Consider the following 15,104-nt stretch of genomic DNA (forward strand, 5'->3'; position numbering starts at 1 on the left):
CCGCAACCTGTGCGCAGACCCTTACACAGACAGAAGTCTTAGAATTTTTTTTTTCTGTTCTTACCAAAGTCCTCCAAAGCTATGCTACATCCCTTTCAGACAGAGGCTAGGCACAGACCACTGTGGTATATAGAAGCTTGTGAACAAATTTTGATCCTCTACTTTTTATTAAGTTGCTTTTCAAGCACTAGCATAGGTTTTTGCATCCCAATACTTATGAAACACTCCCAAAAAGGATCCCACTTTGGAAACTACGCTGATATTTATGAAGGTGTATAGAGCCTTTTCAGGCAGTGAAAATATAGATAGATAGATAGATATGTTTGTTCCAATGTTGTTTCTGACCTAAATTTCATCTGATGAGGAAAAAAAACCTAGATGTATAATGTACTTTCTGTTTAGTTAGCCAATACCACCAGATATGTGACCATAAACTCCTGTTTGGCACTGTGCAGTTCCTAAAGAAGGGAAGGGGCACTGTTTGGCATTTAAAGCACAGATTTTGCTGTGGGTACTATGTTCATTGGCAAATCCCTAAGCTGCCTAAACAGCCCTGAAGTTGCTTCATTTAAGTAATTTTACCCCCTCAAGGCCTCTGAGGTGGCTGCTTTCACATCCTTCCAGTATTTGGTCCCTTTCCATAGAAACCCACTACATCACAATGACATCACAGACTTCCAACTGTTGTATGGAATAATATTTAAAAAAAAACAAAAAACAAGAGAAACAAATATATAGAGCCTCTGTTTATCCTGTTGTACTATCAAGTGTCCGCCAGGTCATGAATGCATGTTACTCTTGTAATAGTGCTTTCATATCATGCAAAATGTTAACCCTAAATCCACACAGGTATTTAACCATCACTTCTTTATGGATTTCCAGCTTCACTGTAACAGCCCTTCCTACAGTTGCTTACATTCCCTCACACCTGTTACTTGCCATAGGTGAATTTGAACAAGCATCACAAGCTGAAACAAAATGGTTTACCCACAAATTTGGTAAGGTGCCAGCAATTTTGTCCTGCCCATCTTTGGAGTTGTGTTAAATTATGCCCTCTTTTTTTGTGGTGTTCCAGTGACACACTAAGGAAATAAACATGTATAAGGCTACTTTTACACTTGCCGTGTTTTTTGTGGCCCGTTATTGCTGGCCTTTTTTGCGGGGCGATAGGGCCTGCAAAAAAGGCGGTCTGCCGCAATAATGGACCGCAAAAACAAACGGATCGCCGTTTTGGGTTCCCAATGCCAGAGGTGTCAAACTGCTTTCCTAGAAGGCCGCCAGCAGGTCATGTTTTCAGGATTTCCTTGTATTGCACAGGTGATAATTTAATCACCTGCACAGAATGATTCCAGCACCTTGTGGAATGCTAAGGAAATCCTGAAAACATGACCTGTTGGCGGCCCTCGAGGAATGCAGTTTGACACCTCTGCCAATACTATAGCAAAAGTATTGGGGGGAAAAAAACGGTGGTCCGCAAAACCTGAAGTCACAGTGCGCCGCAAAAACAACCTTTTGTACATGTCACACCCTCCACTCCCCTCTCCTACCCTCCACACCAAAGAATGCTCCCCCTCCATTGAAGTAGATGAGAATAGGACCCCTTCAGCTATGTGAAGCTATATTCACAGAGGAGTAGCTGAATATGACAGATACAAAGGTGCAGGGAAACATTAGCTTGGGCTCAGTCTGTATATGAACAATTATGCATTTTACTGTGCTTTCTGAGAAATAATGCTACTGTGAGAATAACCCTTTAAATCTCAACAAATTGATCTGCAACGCCAATAAAACTCTGTGGAAGATAGTTAAAAAAGGCCGAGTGTACAGAGAAATGCCAAGGCTTCTAATGCAGAGGGGAAATTTACTAAAAATGCAGGCTTCAAGTCATGTCATATTGACTAGGTATAGGGTGTTTTTCTCATGATTGGTTTATTCTGAACAGTCATCTGAAAGTGGTTGGTCCTACTGTAAGCTTGTGTATACAGGAAAAACTACTATTCAGGAATATATCCAACATTTTTTTTCCATCCTTGCTCCCCTCACCTGATTTTGGTTTTAAGCACCGATATACAGCATTGTTAAAGGGAGTATGTTAGAGAGATCAAATCCTCCAAATTGTTTTTATAGTTTTGTTTCTCTAAAAGATAATGTCATCCATACTTTTTACTTAAGTAATCTGTTGCTCCCTGACGATTCATATACAAATGAGGCTTATGGGCTGGTCAGTGCACCGACAGTGCACTCTTTTGTCAGCTCGTTACTTCTCATCAGAGCTGGCGAGCGCACTGTCACTATGCATTTTGCAGAGTGACAAGAATCTACTTGGCATACGTCAGAATTGATAACCTATGCATTCTGAGTTGAGCAGGGATTAGCCCAGCTCCCCGAAACACAGGTCACTGGGAACATTTTGTGGGGTGTTTTTTTTTTTTTTTAATCTTGTGGTGTATCCCACCAAAATTGGGTTTGACTTTTACATGTACAGCTAGAGTATCAGTGCTCCCATTGACTTCAGTGTTGAAGTGTAATTCAGCTTTCAATCTCATTGTAGAAAAGTGATGATTTGAGATCTCCAGGCAAGAATCCATGGGATTTATTGCATGAAATAAAAGAATGGGCCGGGTCCATGGCACCCCACAATTGTCAACTTTTGCAATGTTCAAATTAGAAAATGTTAACAAAAAGGTTAGCATTGGCCTATATGCAGAAATACACATCTGCAAAACTATCCAGATACTTCACTAATTGAATAGCCGTATTAATTTCAAAAATAATTCAGGAACTGCTTGGTATCATAGTAAAGTTTTGAGGAACCTGTGGTCGGTTTATGCTGCACTAACCATGAGCAGCATGAATCGGAGCCTGGCTGCACAACTACTGCCAGATATGGATCTTCAGAGCAAGCAGTTAAGAGCTCTGCTCCATGTAACTGGCACATGGGAAAGACCGGTTAGTAGAGCGCTGCAGGGAGAAGCCGTAAACTGTTTTCTGTGAAATGCTGGAGTCCTTCAGAACAGAACATAGCCGCTGATATCAGGCAGCCAGGCTTCTCATTCATTCTGCCTTTTCATTTCAGCAGCTTGAATTGACTGAAGCGTTACCTTTTTAGTATTTAAGCTAAAATTCTATCAGCTTATTTATTTTATTTTTTAAAGAACTTAAAATGTATGTTATGAAATATGTTAAGCAATTATGATTTTTTTGCTGATTCAAGATGCACAGTTTCCAAGATTTAAAGGGACTTCACTTAAAATATTAATTTTGCATAATTTGTGGTCTGTGAAACCGAAAAGACCACATCTCCGACCCTACAGCTAGAGCAGAGTCTTCAATTCTTCTATCCATTTATATACTGGCCATGTCTTTAAGGAACAGCCCCCTAAAGAACCAGTGTTCAACCCACTTTTGGCGATTGTCTTAAATAGAACGTGTCAGCAGGAATATCCATGTTAAACTAAAGGTATGGGCGGGATGGTACCTTTAGTGTAAACATTTTCAGCCTGGTTTTTGCTAAATTATCATGATAAATTTCGGTTTCCTCATCGTTTCGGGGCAGGACTGTGGGTAGTGTCTTTGGGTCTAAGGGCTTAGCCGCTGCCTTAGCTCAATGATGAGCGAGATCTCATTCTGCACATGCGTCACTTTGGTGCCATTTTCCTGAAGACCACTGGAGGTCAATCTGCTCATGCGCCAGTGCCATTTTCATGAAGGCCACCACCTCTAGCTGAAGCTCCCGTAGCGCCGCCCTCAGCTTGGACGGCACCAGGCCAAAATCAAAATAACCAACTTGATGAATGTAACGGAGGCAGCGGAGGGGCTGTGGCTGAGCCCTCTGAGCAGAAGACCCTACCCACATCCCCCCCCACAAGTCCCGCTCCAAAGCGCTGAGGAACCCAAAATTTATCATGATTTAACGAAAACCAGGCTGCAGATTTTTCTGCTAAAGATATGTATTAAATCAGTATGACAGCACCATTCTGCCCATACCTTTAGTAGAACATGTATATTACTGCAGCCAGGTTCTCTTTGAAGCTCTTACACAAAGTGACTTGCAAATGGCACCAAGTGACTTGTATTTGTCATCAAGCTATACATTGGTCTGTATTGTGTACATATGGTGCAGACTGTAGACCACTTTTAGCCTCCTGTCTGGTTGGCACAGGTAGTGACTGATTTTTAACGAATATATACCAGTACTTACATTCCTTCTTGGATGACCACTTACAATTTGAGAGAGAATTTTTTAAGATTTTGAATATGGTAATATTTTTAGGCTTATGGCCTGACAGGGAAGGGGTCATGACTTTTAATTAAAGTGGTTTATTTCTGAAATACATACCCTAACCATTAACTTCTGAATTACTTGCCACCAGACATATGACTGTTGAAAGCAAACATTGCTTCGTGTGATGGTTGGCACATCATTGGTACAGATGTGGTGGGGACTATGGGAACGATTAAGGATTTAACGGGTAACTAATGGTTCTGGCTTTATTTTATTACATTTTCTGCTTTTGGCAAGGTGGCACTTATGCTTGTCGACCTAAAGTATTTAGGGCATATTTATAGTTTGTGACTTTGCTACGTTCCTCAGCCTGAAATATGTGAAGCTCATTGCCTATTTTAAAATTTTGTATTACAAATGTCAGAATTTTCACCAAAACTCATGGCCTCGGTGTGAATTTTCTACCTGAATTTCATAGTGGTTTTTCTCTGCAGAGAACATTGGTTTCTTTTCAAGAATTAAGCTACTGTTTTACCCCTTCTCCCAACAATCCAATTTTTCTAAGAGTTGTAAAATGATTTGTTTTTAATTGTCATGCCCCACAGAGGCATAAATGTTCATATTTAAATGGGTTGTCCAGGATTATTAGTTTTTAGGCCTGCTGCCAGATCGGTGGTCATTGACGACTCCTGCCGGTCATTCAGCTGCTCTGTCAATGGGGCATGACTTCTGACGTTATGCTGATTCCCAGCTGACTGCCCACAGTTTGGCCGTGAGGGGTCGGCTGTCAATCAGTATGATGTCAGTAGTCACTCTGTGTTTGCAGAGTAGGAGCTGCTCTGTCCGTGTGACATCAGCGGAAGCCACGGAATCATTGGCAGGAGGGGTAGGTGACAGCAGAAATGGTTGTAGAGCACAACAGGCAGGTAGCTGGTAATTATATGCCTGTTGGTTCTTAGGCCCATATTAAAATAAGTAGCAAAGTCCTGGATAACCCCTTTAATTCTGTCTCCCTGTGTTTAGTAATCTTCACTGTACCTCCGCTGAGATTTTTGTTACCCTGCTTGAATCAGTCTACCCTAATATTTGCTTCTGATTTTTAATCAATTCTTTTTTTTTTTTATATATATACAGGTTTGAATGGAAATCTGGCAGACCTTGAGAGGAGGCAAGAAGTATTTGGAAAGAATCTTATACCTCCTAAAAAGCCAAAAACATTTCTTCAGTTAGTATGGGAAGCACTACAGGATGTAACATTAATTATATTAGAAATAGCAGCCATAATATCTCTAGGCCTTTCTTTTTACCGCCCCCCTGGTGGAGATAATGAACGTGAGTATTAATGAAGAAAGGTGTCAGTGGGAACTGGATTGTTCTTGATACATCTTTAAGGATGTTGTTATACTGCTCTGTGGTACTTCTGGTTCAGTAGATAAATCTACTAGCATTAGCCATGGAAAAAGAAAAGGTTGGTTTCCTTATTTAAGTTGACACATTTTTTTTCTTTCTGCGTTTTAATCTATTCATGCTACCTGTACGCGTTTTGGTATCTGTACACAATGCTCAAATGTGGAGCATAAAATGGTCTTGTGCAATAATAAAAGTAGTAAAAAATAATAATACATTTTCAGACCATAGGATGCACCTTGCTATAATCCCAGATTTAGATATCCGAAAATAGGAAAGTATGCTTCTTAGAGCTTGCCTGATGGTATACACTAGTGGAGTTGTCAATGCACACATTTTTGTATTCTAAGGTAGAATAGGGAGGACATTGATAACCGCTCCTGTTATATACACTGTTCAAAAAAATAAATGGAACACTTAAACAGAATATATCTCCAGGTAAATCACACTTCTGTGAAATCAAACTGTCCACTTAGGAAGCAACACTGATTGACAATCAATTTCACATGCTCTCGTGCAAATGGAATAGACAACAGATGGAAATTATTGGCTATTATCAAGACACACTCAAAGGAGTGGTTCTGCAGGTGGGGACCACAGACCACATCTCAGTACCAATGCTTTTGGCTGATGTTTTGGTCACTTTTGAATGTTGGTTGTGCTTTCACACTCGTGGTAGCATGAGACGGACTCTACAACCCACACAAGTGGCTCAGGTAGTGCAGCTCATCCAGGATGGCACATGAATGTGAACTGTGGCAAGAAGGTTTGCTGTGTCTGTCAGCATAGTGTCCAAAGGCTGGAGGCGCTACCAGGAGACAGACCAGGAGATGTGGAGGGGGCTGTGGGAGGGCAACAACAGAGCAGCAGAACTGTTATCTCAGCCTTTGTGCAAGGAGGAACAGGAGGAGCACTGCCAGAGCCCTGCAAAATGACCTCCAGCAGGCCATAAATGTGCATGTGGCTGCACAAACTGTTAGAAACCGACTCCATGAGGATGTCTGAGTGACAGTCATCCACAGATGGGGGTTGTGCTCACAGCCCAACACCGTGCAGGACGCTTGGCATTTGCCACAGAGCACCAAGATTGGCAAATTCGCAACTGGCGCCCTGTGCTCTTCACAGATGAAAGCAGGTTCACACTGAGCACATGTGACAGAGTCTGGAGATACCATGGAGAGCGATCTGCTGCCTGCAACATCCTTCAGCATGACCGGTTTGGCAGGAGGTCAGTAATGGTGTGGGGTGGCATTTCTTTGGAGGGCTGCACAGCCCTCCATGTGCTCGCCAGAGGTAGCCTGACTGCCATTAGGTACCAAGATGAGATCCTCAGACCCCTTGTGAGACCATATGCAGGTGCGGTTGGTCCTGGGTTCCTCCTAATTCAGGACAATGCCAGACCTCATGTGGCTGGAGTGTGTCAGCAGTTCCTGCAAGATGAAGGCATTGAAGCTATGGACTGGCCCGCCCGTTCCCCAGACCTGAATCCGATTGAACACATCTGGGACATCATGTCTCGCACCATCCACCAATGTCACATTGCACCATAGACTGTCCAGGAGACGGCTCATCAGGAGCATGCCCAGGCGTTGTAGGGAGGTCATACAGGCACGTGGAGGCCACACACACTACTGAGCATCATTTCCTTGTCTTAAAGCGTTTCCACTGAAGTTGGATCAGCCTGTAACTTCATTTTCCACTTTGATTTTGAGCATCATTCCAACTCCAGACCTCTGTGGGATATTAGTTGTGATTTACGTTGATAATTCTTAGGTTTTAATGTTCTCAACACATTCCACTATGTAATGAATAACGATTTACAACTGGAATATTTCATTCAGTGATATCTAGGATGTGGGAATTTAGTGTTCCCTTTATTTTTTTGAGCAGTGTATTATATTCACACAACTCTGCAGCACAAACTTACAGCACGTACTGTAGATACACTCACAGCCCTTCTGCGTACATAAACAGCACAGATTATGTGGACTCACAATCTTAAAAGGGTTGTCCACCTTTTAGGTACAATTTTTTGCTCTTTTTAACTTAATGCATATATTTGGGACTAAGAAATTATTCTTTACAAATGGATTTCTGTAACAATTTTGCACTGTTTTGTTTGTTTTGTTTTTTTACAGACATTTTGTTTCCTTGCACTTTATACTTTGTGGCCTGTAGTCAAGTCAGTTGAGCACAGGTCAGAAAAGGATGATTAAATTGCAAACTCACCATCTGACTGTCTTAGTGGACTGACTGATGGATTCTCAGTTAAAAGGTCGTCCACTACTCTGACAACCCTTCTCAATTCCTATGATTTTCCCCAAATTCCCACAGTAAAAGAACATCTCTACTCTCCTCTGGTGCCGTCATTGTTCCAGTAGTGTCCGCACTGGCTCTCCTGTTCTGTCTCCACATAAGGCGAATGGAGGTATAGCTAACTGATAATGGACTGTGAGACCATCCCTACCTCTGTATTCCAAGAAGGAGAGCAGAGAGGACCATTTGCATGCTCAACGTCCATAGACTTGAATGCAGGACCACAGCATTGGTGCTATTCAGATCTTGGTTTATTAGAACCTGGATACAGCACAATACTGGAGTACAATGCAGTAACTTTCTCTGAAGTTTGTGACACAGGTTGCAGTTGTTGGATGTTGTGGTGGTCAGAAATTGATGCCTTCACAAGCCAGTACATGTATGTCTTGTCTCACCAAAAGTAGAAAAGAAAATGGCTACTGAGAGGAAGTGACACATGAACTGCGGTGAAGACACACCCATATCAATACTAAATTAGACTTGGATATAATGAATAAGAAATATTGTCCCGCAGATGGCGCTTGGCAATATGTCTAACAATAGAAATAAATCTAACTGATGAAGCAATGCAAAATTTACAAACTGAACAGCTGAATAGCAATTCTATCTGCCGGGGCTCGCGTGACCTTATGCCATGTGATCCATGAAGCCAGGCAGCACTGGCTTCGCGGTCTCCTCCTTCGGGCAAATTGGACATTCTGAGGAAGTGAGCGCTGTGGCTGTGCCTACACAACCTAACATCCTAAATCCAGCAATACCAATACAGCTCGGAGACTATAGGAGGCAAATGGTGCAAAACTTTTAATGAAACCCTATTGCAAAAATGATTTTTTTTTAGTCCCAAATGCATGCATTTAAGCAAAAAATAATGAATAAATTATTGTTCTGAAAGCTGGAAACCACTTTAAGCCTTTCTTCCTACAACATTTTTTTATTTTTTTTAATCATTCAGTACTAGTTGTAAAGTTATTACATTCCTACACTTCCTGTGATGACGTAGAAGGTTCAACAGCTAATATGGTCCTTTGATCTCCTGCCCTTCTTTGTGGTATGCTTTTCCACAACTTGCAGCATGGGGAAATCCATGCAGGTGCTGTTCAGCTTCCTTTCCTGCCCTACACTGATCTATTCGAGAGGTAGACATACTTGGCTGTGTAGCTTTTCTAGGTGATCTGGAAGAATGTTATATGAGCACACCTCCATAGAAAGCTACCTGAGGACGGCGGGACACACACTTAAGAAAAAAAACAAATTTGGTGAAGAATGCTTCTTTTGGTCAAGAAAATGTTTGTTTTTTCCCCAGAAATGCTTGAAGTGAAATTGTAGTATAACCTTGTATAAATAACAATTTAAAATGACTGCACTAGTCTTCAAGATTGGTGGCCAACACATTACCTGGGGTGATATCTCTGTGATGCTCTTTTTTTTTTTTTGTATGGTCTGTCTACTACTCTGACACTTTTTGTTTGTGTGGGTGTCATCAGCATTGTTAAAAGGCTTTTCCCACAAAGTAAGTATATTTTAATCAGTGGATCTTGGAATAAAACTAAGTTCCACTATTGTAAGTGTTAAATATTCTGTGCTGAGATAATCTTATAAATGTGACCGTGCTACATATTGTGTAATGAACCTATAATGAGAATAAAAAGGCAGGGCACTCCATAGTGCATAAATCCTTAATAAAGTGTCATTGGTGAGGGCTGACAAAGTGGCATATGGTAGGATGTTAAACTTGAAGGGATGTGCAATTACTAGGCACAACCCTGTTTAAAATCCAGAGATAGAAGGAATCTGCTACAGTTTGCCCCAGGTGATGGTCTGGTCCAGGAACCACTATGCAATTTTATTCTAATTTTTATACTGTTTATCATGTGCTGTGTAATGGCTGTGTCTGATCATGTAGGAATATGGTCTGTTCACACCACAGCCCCTGGGCAGGGGAGGACGCAAAAGAGTATACAGACAGGACAGCGTGGGAGCACAGATTTTGCTTTCTGCTAATTTAAAACATTTCTCTGCCTGTTTAAAAACATTTTTACTCCTAAAAGAATCAGCTGCGATCCCATGCTGTCCTGTCTGTATACTCTTTTGCTTCCTCCCTGGAGCTGTGGTATGATCAGACCATGTCCCTGCACGGTCAGACATGATCATTACACAGTACACAGCAGGGGCACATTTATAAGATTATCTCTGCGCAGGAACATTATTTTCTTATTGCATCCATTTGTGACACTTATTATTATTGCAAGGTCTACGAATTAAAAAGTACTTTGTCCATGGAACAACCCCTTTAAAGATGTTTGGACATAAATGTTTGACCCCCTAGGAGCCCATTGGCGATGCCAACTGAAAATAGAGGGAAAGTGATCCCCATTTGTAGAAGTGGAGTGGCTGGGCTGCATGTGTAAATTTCTACTACATTACCATAAACAGGTGTAAAACATACTGTAATGGTGTGTGTCTGAACTAGTGCCAAAATCCGGATTACTGCCAATGTTCATACTAGCGGGTCTTGCAACTAAGGATGGATTTCTTTTCACTTCAGCACTCTGATGGGCTCAAATTTTATAAAAAATTGACCGCATCATGTTAAAACACTAGCTTGTACTCAAAAGCTTTCTACTGCATGGTTGTGAATAGCTGAGCCCGTGATCACGAGATTACTGCATACATTTTGTTTTTAACATCTTTTCAGTGTGTGGCGCAGCCAGTGGTGCTGTGGAGGAGGAAGAAGGTGAAGCCGGTTGGATTGAAGGAGGTGCTATCCTTGTGTCAGTTGTATGTGTGGTGTTGGTAACTGCTTTCAATGACTGGAGTAAAGAAAAGCAGTTCCGAGGACTGCAAAACCGTATTGAACAAGAGCAGAAATTTACAGTTGTACGTGGAGGTCAAGTCATCCAAATTCCAGTAGCAGATATAGTTGTTGGAGACATTGCCCAAATTAAATATGGTAAGAAAGCGTGTGCGTCACTGACTTGATGTAGACTACGTGGGACCTACTCAGTTTTTCTTCTGTATTTATAGGTGATCTTTTGCCTGCGGATGGAGTTCTTATTCAGGGGAATGATCTTAAGATTGATGAGAGTTCATTAACTGGAGAATCTGATCATGTTAAGAAAACCCAGGAGAAAGACCCCCTTCTGCTTTCTGGTAGGTTATTCTGGTTCATGGTTTTTGCTTTAATGGTAATCATGCAGTCTTGGAGTATGTGCACACGTTAAGTATTCGCAGTCAAATCTGTACCAAAGTCTTGTCTCTTAACAGGAAAAATGCTGCATAAAAAAAACCTGTTTTAAGGCATTTTTATTACTGCAAAGTTAAAAGTTTACAAACAATAAGGTTACTGTGCCTTCAAACAATTCTGGACTGCCCATATGATGTCATGTGTTTGGAAACTTCTGATGGGTTTTATGGCAGCATCTGAGTTAGAGACACACCTGTGGATGTATTTTAATGCACACCTGAAACACACTATTCTTTGTGTAGCATCATGGGAAAGTTTAAAGAAATCTGTCAAGATATCAGAAAGAGAATTGTGGACTTACATAAATCTGGCTCATCCTTGGGTACAATTTCAAGATACCTGAAGGTGCCTCATTCATCTGTACAAACAAAATGGGAATGTCCAGCCATCAAATTGCTTAGGAAGGAGACCCGTTCTGTGTCCAGAGTTGAATGTGCTTTGGTCTGACATGTGCATATCAACCCAAGGACAAAAGCAAAAGACCGTGTGAAGATAATGGCAGAAGCTGGTAAGATTGTGTCAATATCCACAGTGAAACGAGTACTGTATCAACATGGGCTGAGAGGCCACTCTGCCAGGAAGAAGCCATTACTCCAGAAGAAACATAAAAAAGCCAGATTAATGTTTGCAAATGCACACAGGAACAAATACCTTAATTTTTGGAGACAGATCTTGTGGTCTGATGAAGCTAAAATTGAACTTTTTGGGCATAGTGATCATCATTATGTTTGGAGGAATAAGGGAGAAGCTTGGAAGCCTAAGAACAACCTCCCAACTGTGAAACACAGGGGTAGCAGCATCATGTTGTGGGGTTGTTTTTCTGCAGGAGGGACTGGTGCATTTCACAAAATAGATGGTATCATGAGAAAAGATTGTGGCAATAGTGAAGCAATATCTCAAGACATCAGCCAGGAAGTTAAATCTTGGTGGAAATGGGTCTTCCAAATGGACAATGACCCATAGCATACTGACAAAATGGTAACAAAGTGGTATAATGATAACAAAGCCAATGTTTTGGAGTGGCCATCACCAAGCCCTGATCTCAATCCTATTGAAAATTTATGGGCAAAGCGAAAAAGGCAGCGAGCAAGGCGACCTACAAACCTGCATCAGTTACACCAGTTTTGTCAGGAGGAATGGGCCCAAATTACGACCAACTATTGTGAGAAGCTTGTGCAAGGATATCCCAAACATCTGACCCAAGTCATTCAGGTTAAGGGAAATGGTACCAATTACTCATGAAATGTATCTAAACTTTTACTTTGCAGTAAGTAATAAAATGCCTTTAAACATTCTCTCTCTCTCTCTCTCTCTCTCTCTCTCTCTCTCTCTCTCTCTCTCTCTCATTATTCTGGCATTTGGCAAATATTAATAATTATGGTAAGATATTGAGAAAAACGTGTTTTTATATAGTGAATGTAAACTAATGGTTTCAACTGTATGTACAAACACACTCACTCGCTCACTCTCTCCCATTCTCTCACACTCACAAACACACTATATCCTTATCATGGCATTTTTTTTAAATATGTCCCAGTTAAGTGTCTTGCCTGAATAGCAGAGCTGACTGTGTCTTAGTACTCGGCAGCACAATCCGTTTAGTCTTCATTGAGGTTTTAAAACGTCAGTGCAAAAGTATCGTGGATCACTCATGTTTAAAGGCTATGGGCGGTCCTAAAGTAGTTTAACCCCTTCCCGACATGCGCCGTACTAGTACTGCGCTGCCGGCACTGCATTACTGACAGCCGCAGTACTAGTACGGCGGCTCGATCACCGCGGTCTCGCGCTGAGCGCCGCGGTGATCGGGTGCGGGTGTCAGCTGTATATGACAGCTGACACCCCGCAGCAATGCCCACGATCGGCGCTATCGCCGATCGCAGGCATTTAACCCCTCTGATGCCGCTGTCAATAGTGACAGCGGCATAGAGGGGGATCGCGCAGGGACGGGGGCTCCCTGCGCTCTCTCACCGGAGCAACGCGATGAGATCGCGCTGCTCCGGTGACCTGGAAGGAGTCCCCGGATCCAAGATGGCCGCGGGACTCCTTCCGGGTCATGAGATGACCCTGCTTGCCGGCGTCTGCTGAGAATCCTCATAGCAGGCGCCGGCAAGCCTGTGGAACGTGCCTGTCACATCGGTGATCAGACCGAGTGCTGTGCACACGGTCTGATCACCGATCTGTGATGTCCCCTCCTGGGACAAAGTAAAAAAGTAAAAAAAAAAATTTTCCACATGTGTAAAAAAAAAATAAAAAAAAATCCTAAATAAAGAAAAAAAAAAAAAAAAAATTCCCATAAATACATTTCTTTATCTAAATTAAAAAAATCACACAATAAAAGTACACATATTTGGTATCGCCGCGTCCGTAACGACCCCACCTATAAAACTATATCACTAGTTAACCCCTTCAGTGAACACCGTAAAAAAAAAAAAAAAAAAAGAGGCAAAAAACAACGCTTTATTCTCATACCGCCAAACAAAAAGTGGAATAACACGCGATCAAAAAGACGGATATAAATAAGCATGGTACCGCTGAAAACGTCATCTTGTCCCGCAAAAAAAAAGCCACCATACAGCATCATCAGCAGAAAAATAAAAAGTTATAGCTCTCAGAATAAAGCGATGCAAAAACAATTATTTTTTTATATAAAATAGTTTTTATTGTGTAAAAGCGCCAAAACATAAAAAAAATTACATAAATTAGGTATCGCTGTAATCGTACTGACCCGAAGAATAAAACTGCTTTATCCTTTTTACCAAACGCGGAACGGTATAAACGCCCCCCCTAAAAGAATTTCAGGAATTGCTGATTTTTGTTCATTCCGCCTCCCAAAAATCGGAATAAAAAGCGATCAAAAAATGTCATGTACCCGAAAATGGTACCAATAAAAACGTCAACTCGTCCCGCAAAAAACAAGATATCACATGACTCTGTGGACCAAAATCTGGAAAAATTATAGCTCTCAAAATGTGGTGATGCAAAAACTATTTTTTGCAATAAAAAGCGTCTTTTAGTGTGTGACGGCTGCCAATCATAAAAATCCGCTAAATAACCCGCTGTAAAAGTAAATCAAATCCCCCTTCATCACCCCCTTAGTTAGGGAAAAATAATACAATTTAAAAAAATATATTTATTTCCATTTTCCCGTTAGGCTACTTTCACACTAGCGTCAGTACGGGGCCGTCGCGCTGCGTCGGCCCGACATACCGACGCATACTGTGCAAGCGCCGCACAACGGGGGCAGCGGATGCTGTTTTTCCACGCATCCGCTGCCCCATTGTGAGGTGCGGAGAGGTGGGGGCGGAGTTCCAGCCGCGCATGCGCGGTCGGAAATGGTGGACCGTCGGCACAAAAAAAGTTACATGTAACGTTTGTTGCTGCCGGCGGTCCGCCACAACACGACGCAACCGTCGCACGACGCTTGCGACGTGTGTCAATATGTCGCTAATGTTAGTCTATGGGGAAAAAACGCATCCTGCAGATGACTTTGCAGGATGCGTTTTTTCGCCAAAACGACGCATTGCGACGTATGCAAAAAAACGCTAGTGTGAAAGTAGCGCTAGGGTTAGGACTAGGGTTAGGGCTAGGGTTGGGGTTAGGGCTAGGGTTAGTGCTGGGGTTAGGGTTGGGGTTTCAGTTAGAATTGGGGCGTTTTCACTGTTTAGGCACATCAGGGGCTCTCCAAACGCGACATGGCGTCCGATCTCAACGCGTTTGTTTGCGTTAAAAACGCATGCGTTTTTATAGAAAAAAACCAGAACACACACTGAAAAGTCACCCACCACCATCAAGGTGATAAAGGGATCCAAACCCTAACCCTACCCCTAAACTCACCCCTAACCGTTTAATGAACATTTTCTGACAGTCATAGTGCCACGTATTTCAGTGCCACGTATTTCAGTGCCACGATAT

At 42.0% G+C, this 15,104-nt stretch overlaps 1 protein-coding gene across 8 annotated transcripts in view; it reads left to right on the forward strand.

The window, feature by feature from the left end:
* Positions 1-15,104, forward strand: part of ATP2B1 (ATPase plasma membrane Ca2+ transporting 1) — a 177,343-nt gene that overhangs the window by 99,645 nt on the left and 62,594 nt on the right. For all 8 annotated transcript variants that reach the window (XM_077265432.1, XM_077265436.1, XM_077265433.1 and 5 more), the window contains exons 3-5: positions 5,360-5,557; positions 10,644-10,898; positions 10,973-11,098. In XM_077265432.1, the coding sequence (XP_077121547.1) occupies positions 5,360-5,557; positions 10,644-10,898; positions 10,973-11,098 (579 nt within the window). The remainder of the gene's footprint in view (positions 1-5,359; positions 5,558-10,643; positions 10,899-10,972; positions 11,099-15,104) is intronic.

This window comes from Ranitomeya variabilis, chromosome 5 (assembly GCF_051348905.1).
Source record: "Ranitomeya variabilis isolate aRanVar5 chromosome 5, aRanVar5.hap1, whole genome shotgun sequence".
Taxonomy (NCBI): Eukaryota; Metazoa; Chordata; class Amphibia; order Anura; family Dendrobatidae; genus Ranitomeya; species Ranitomeya variabilis.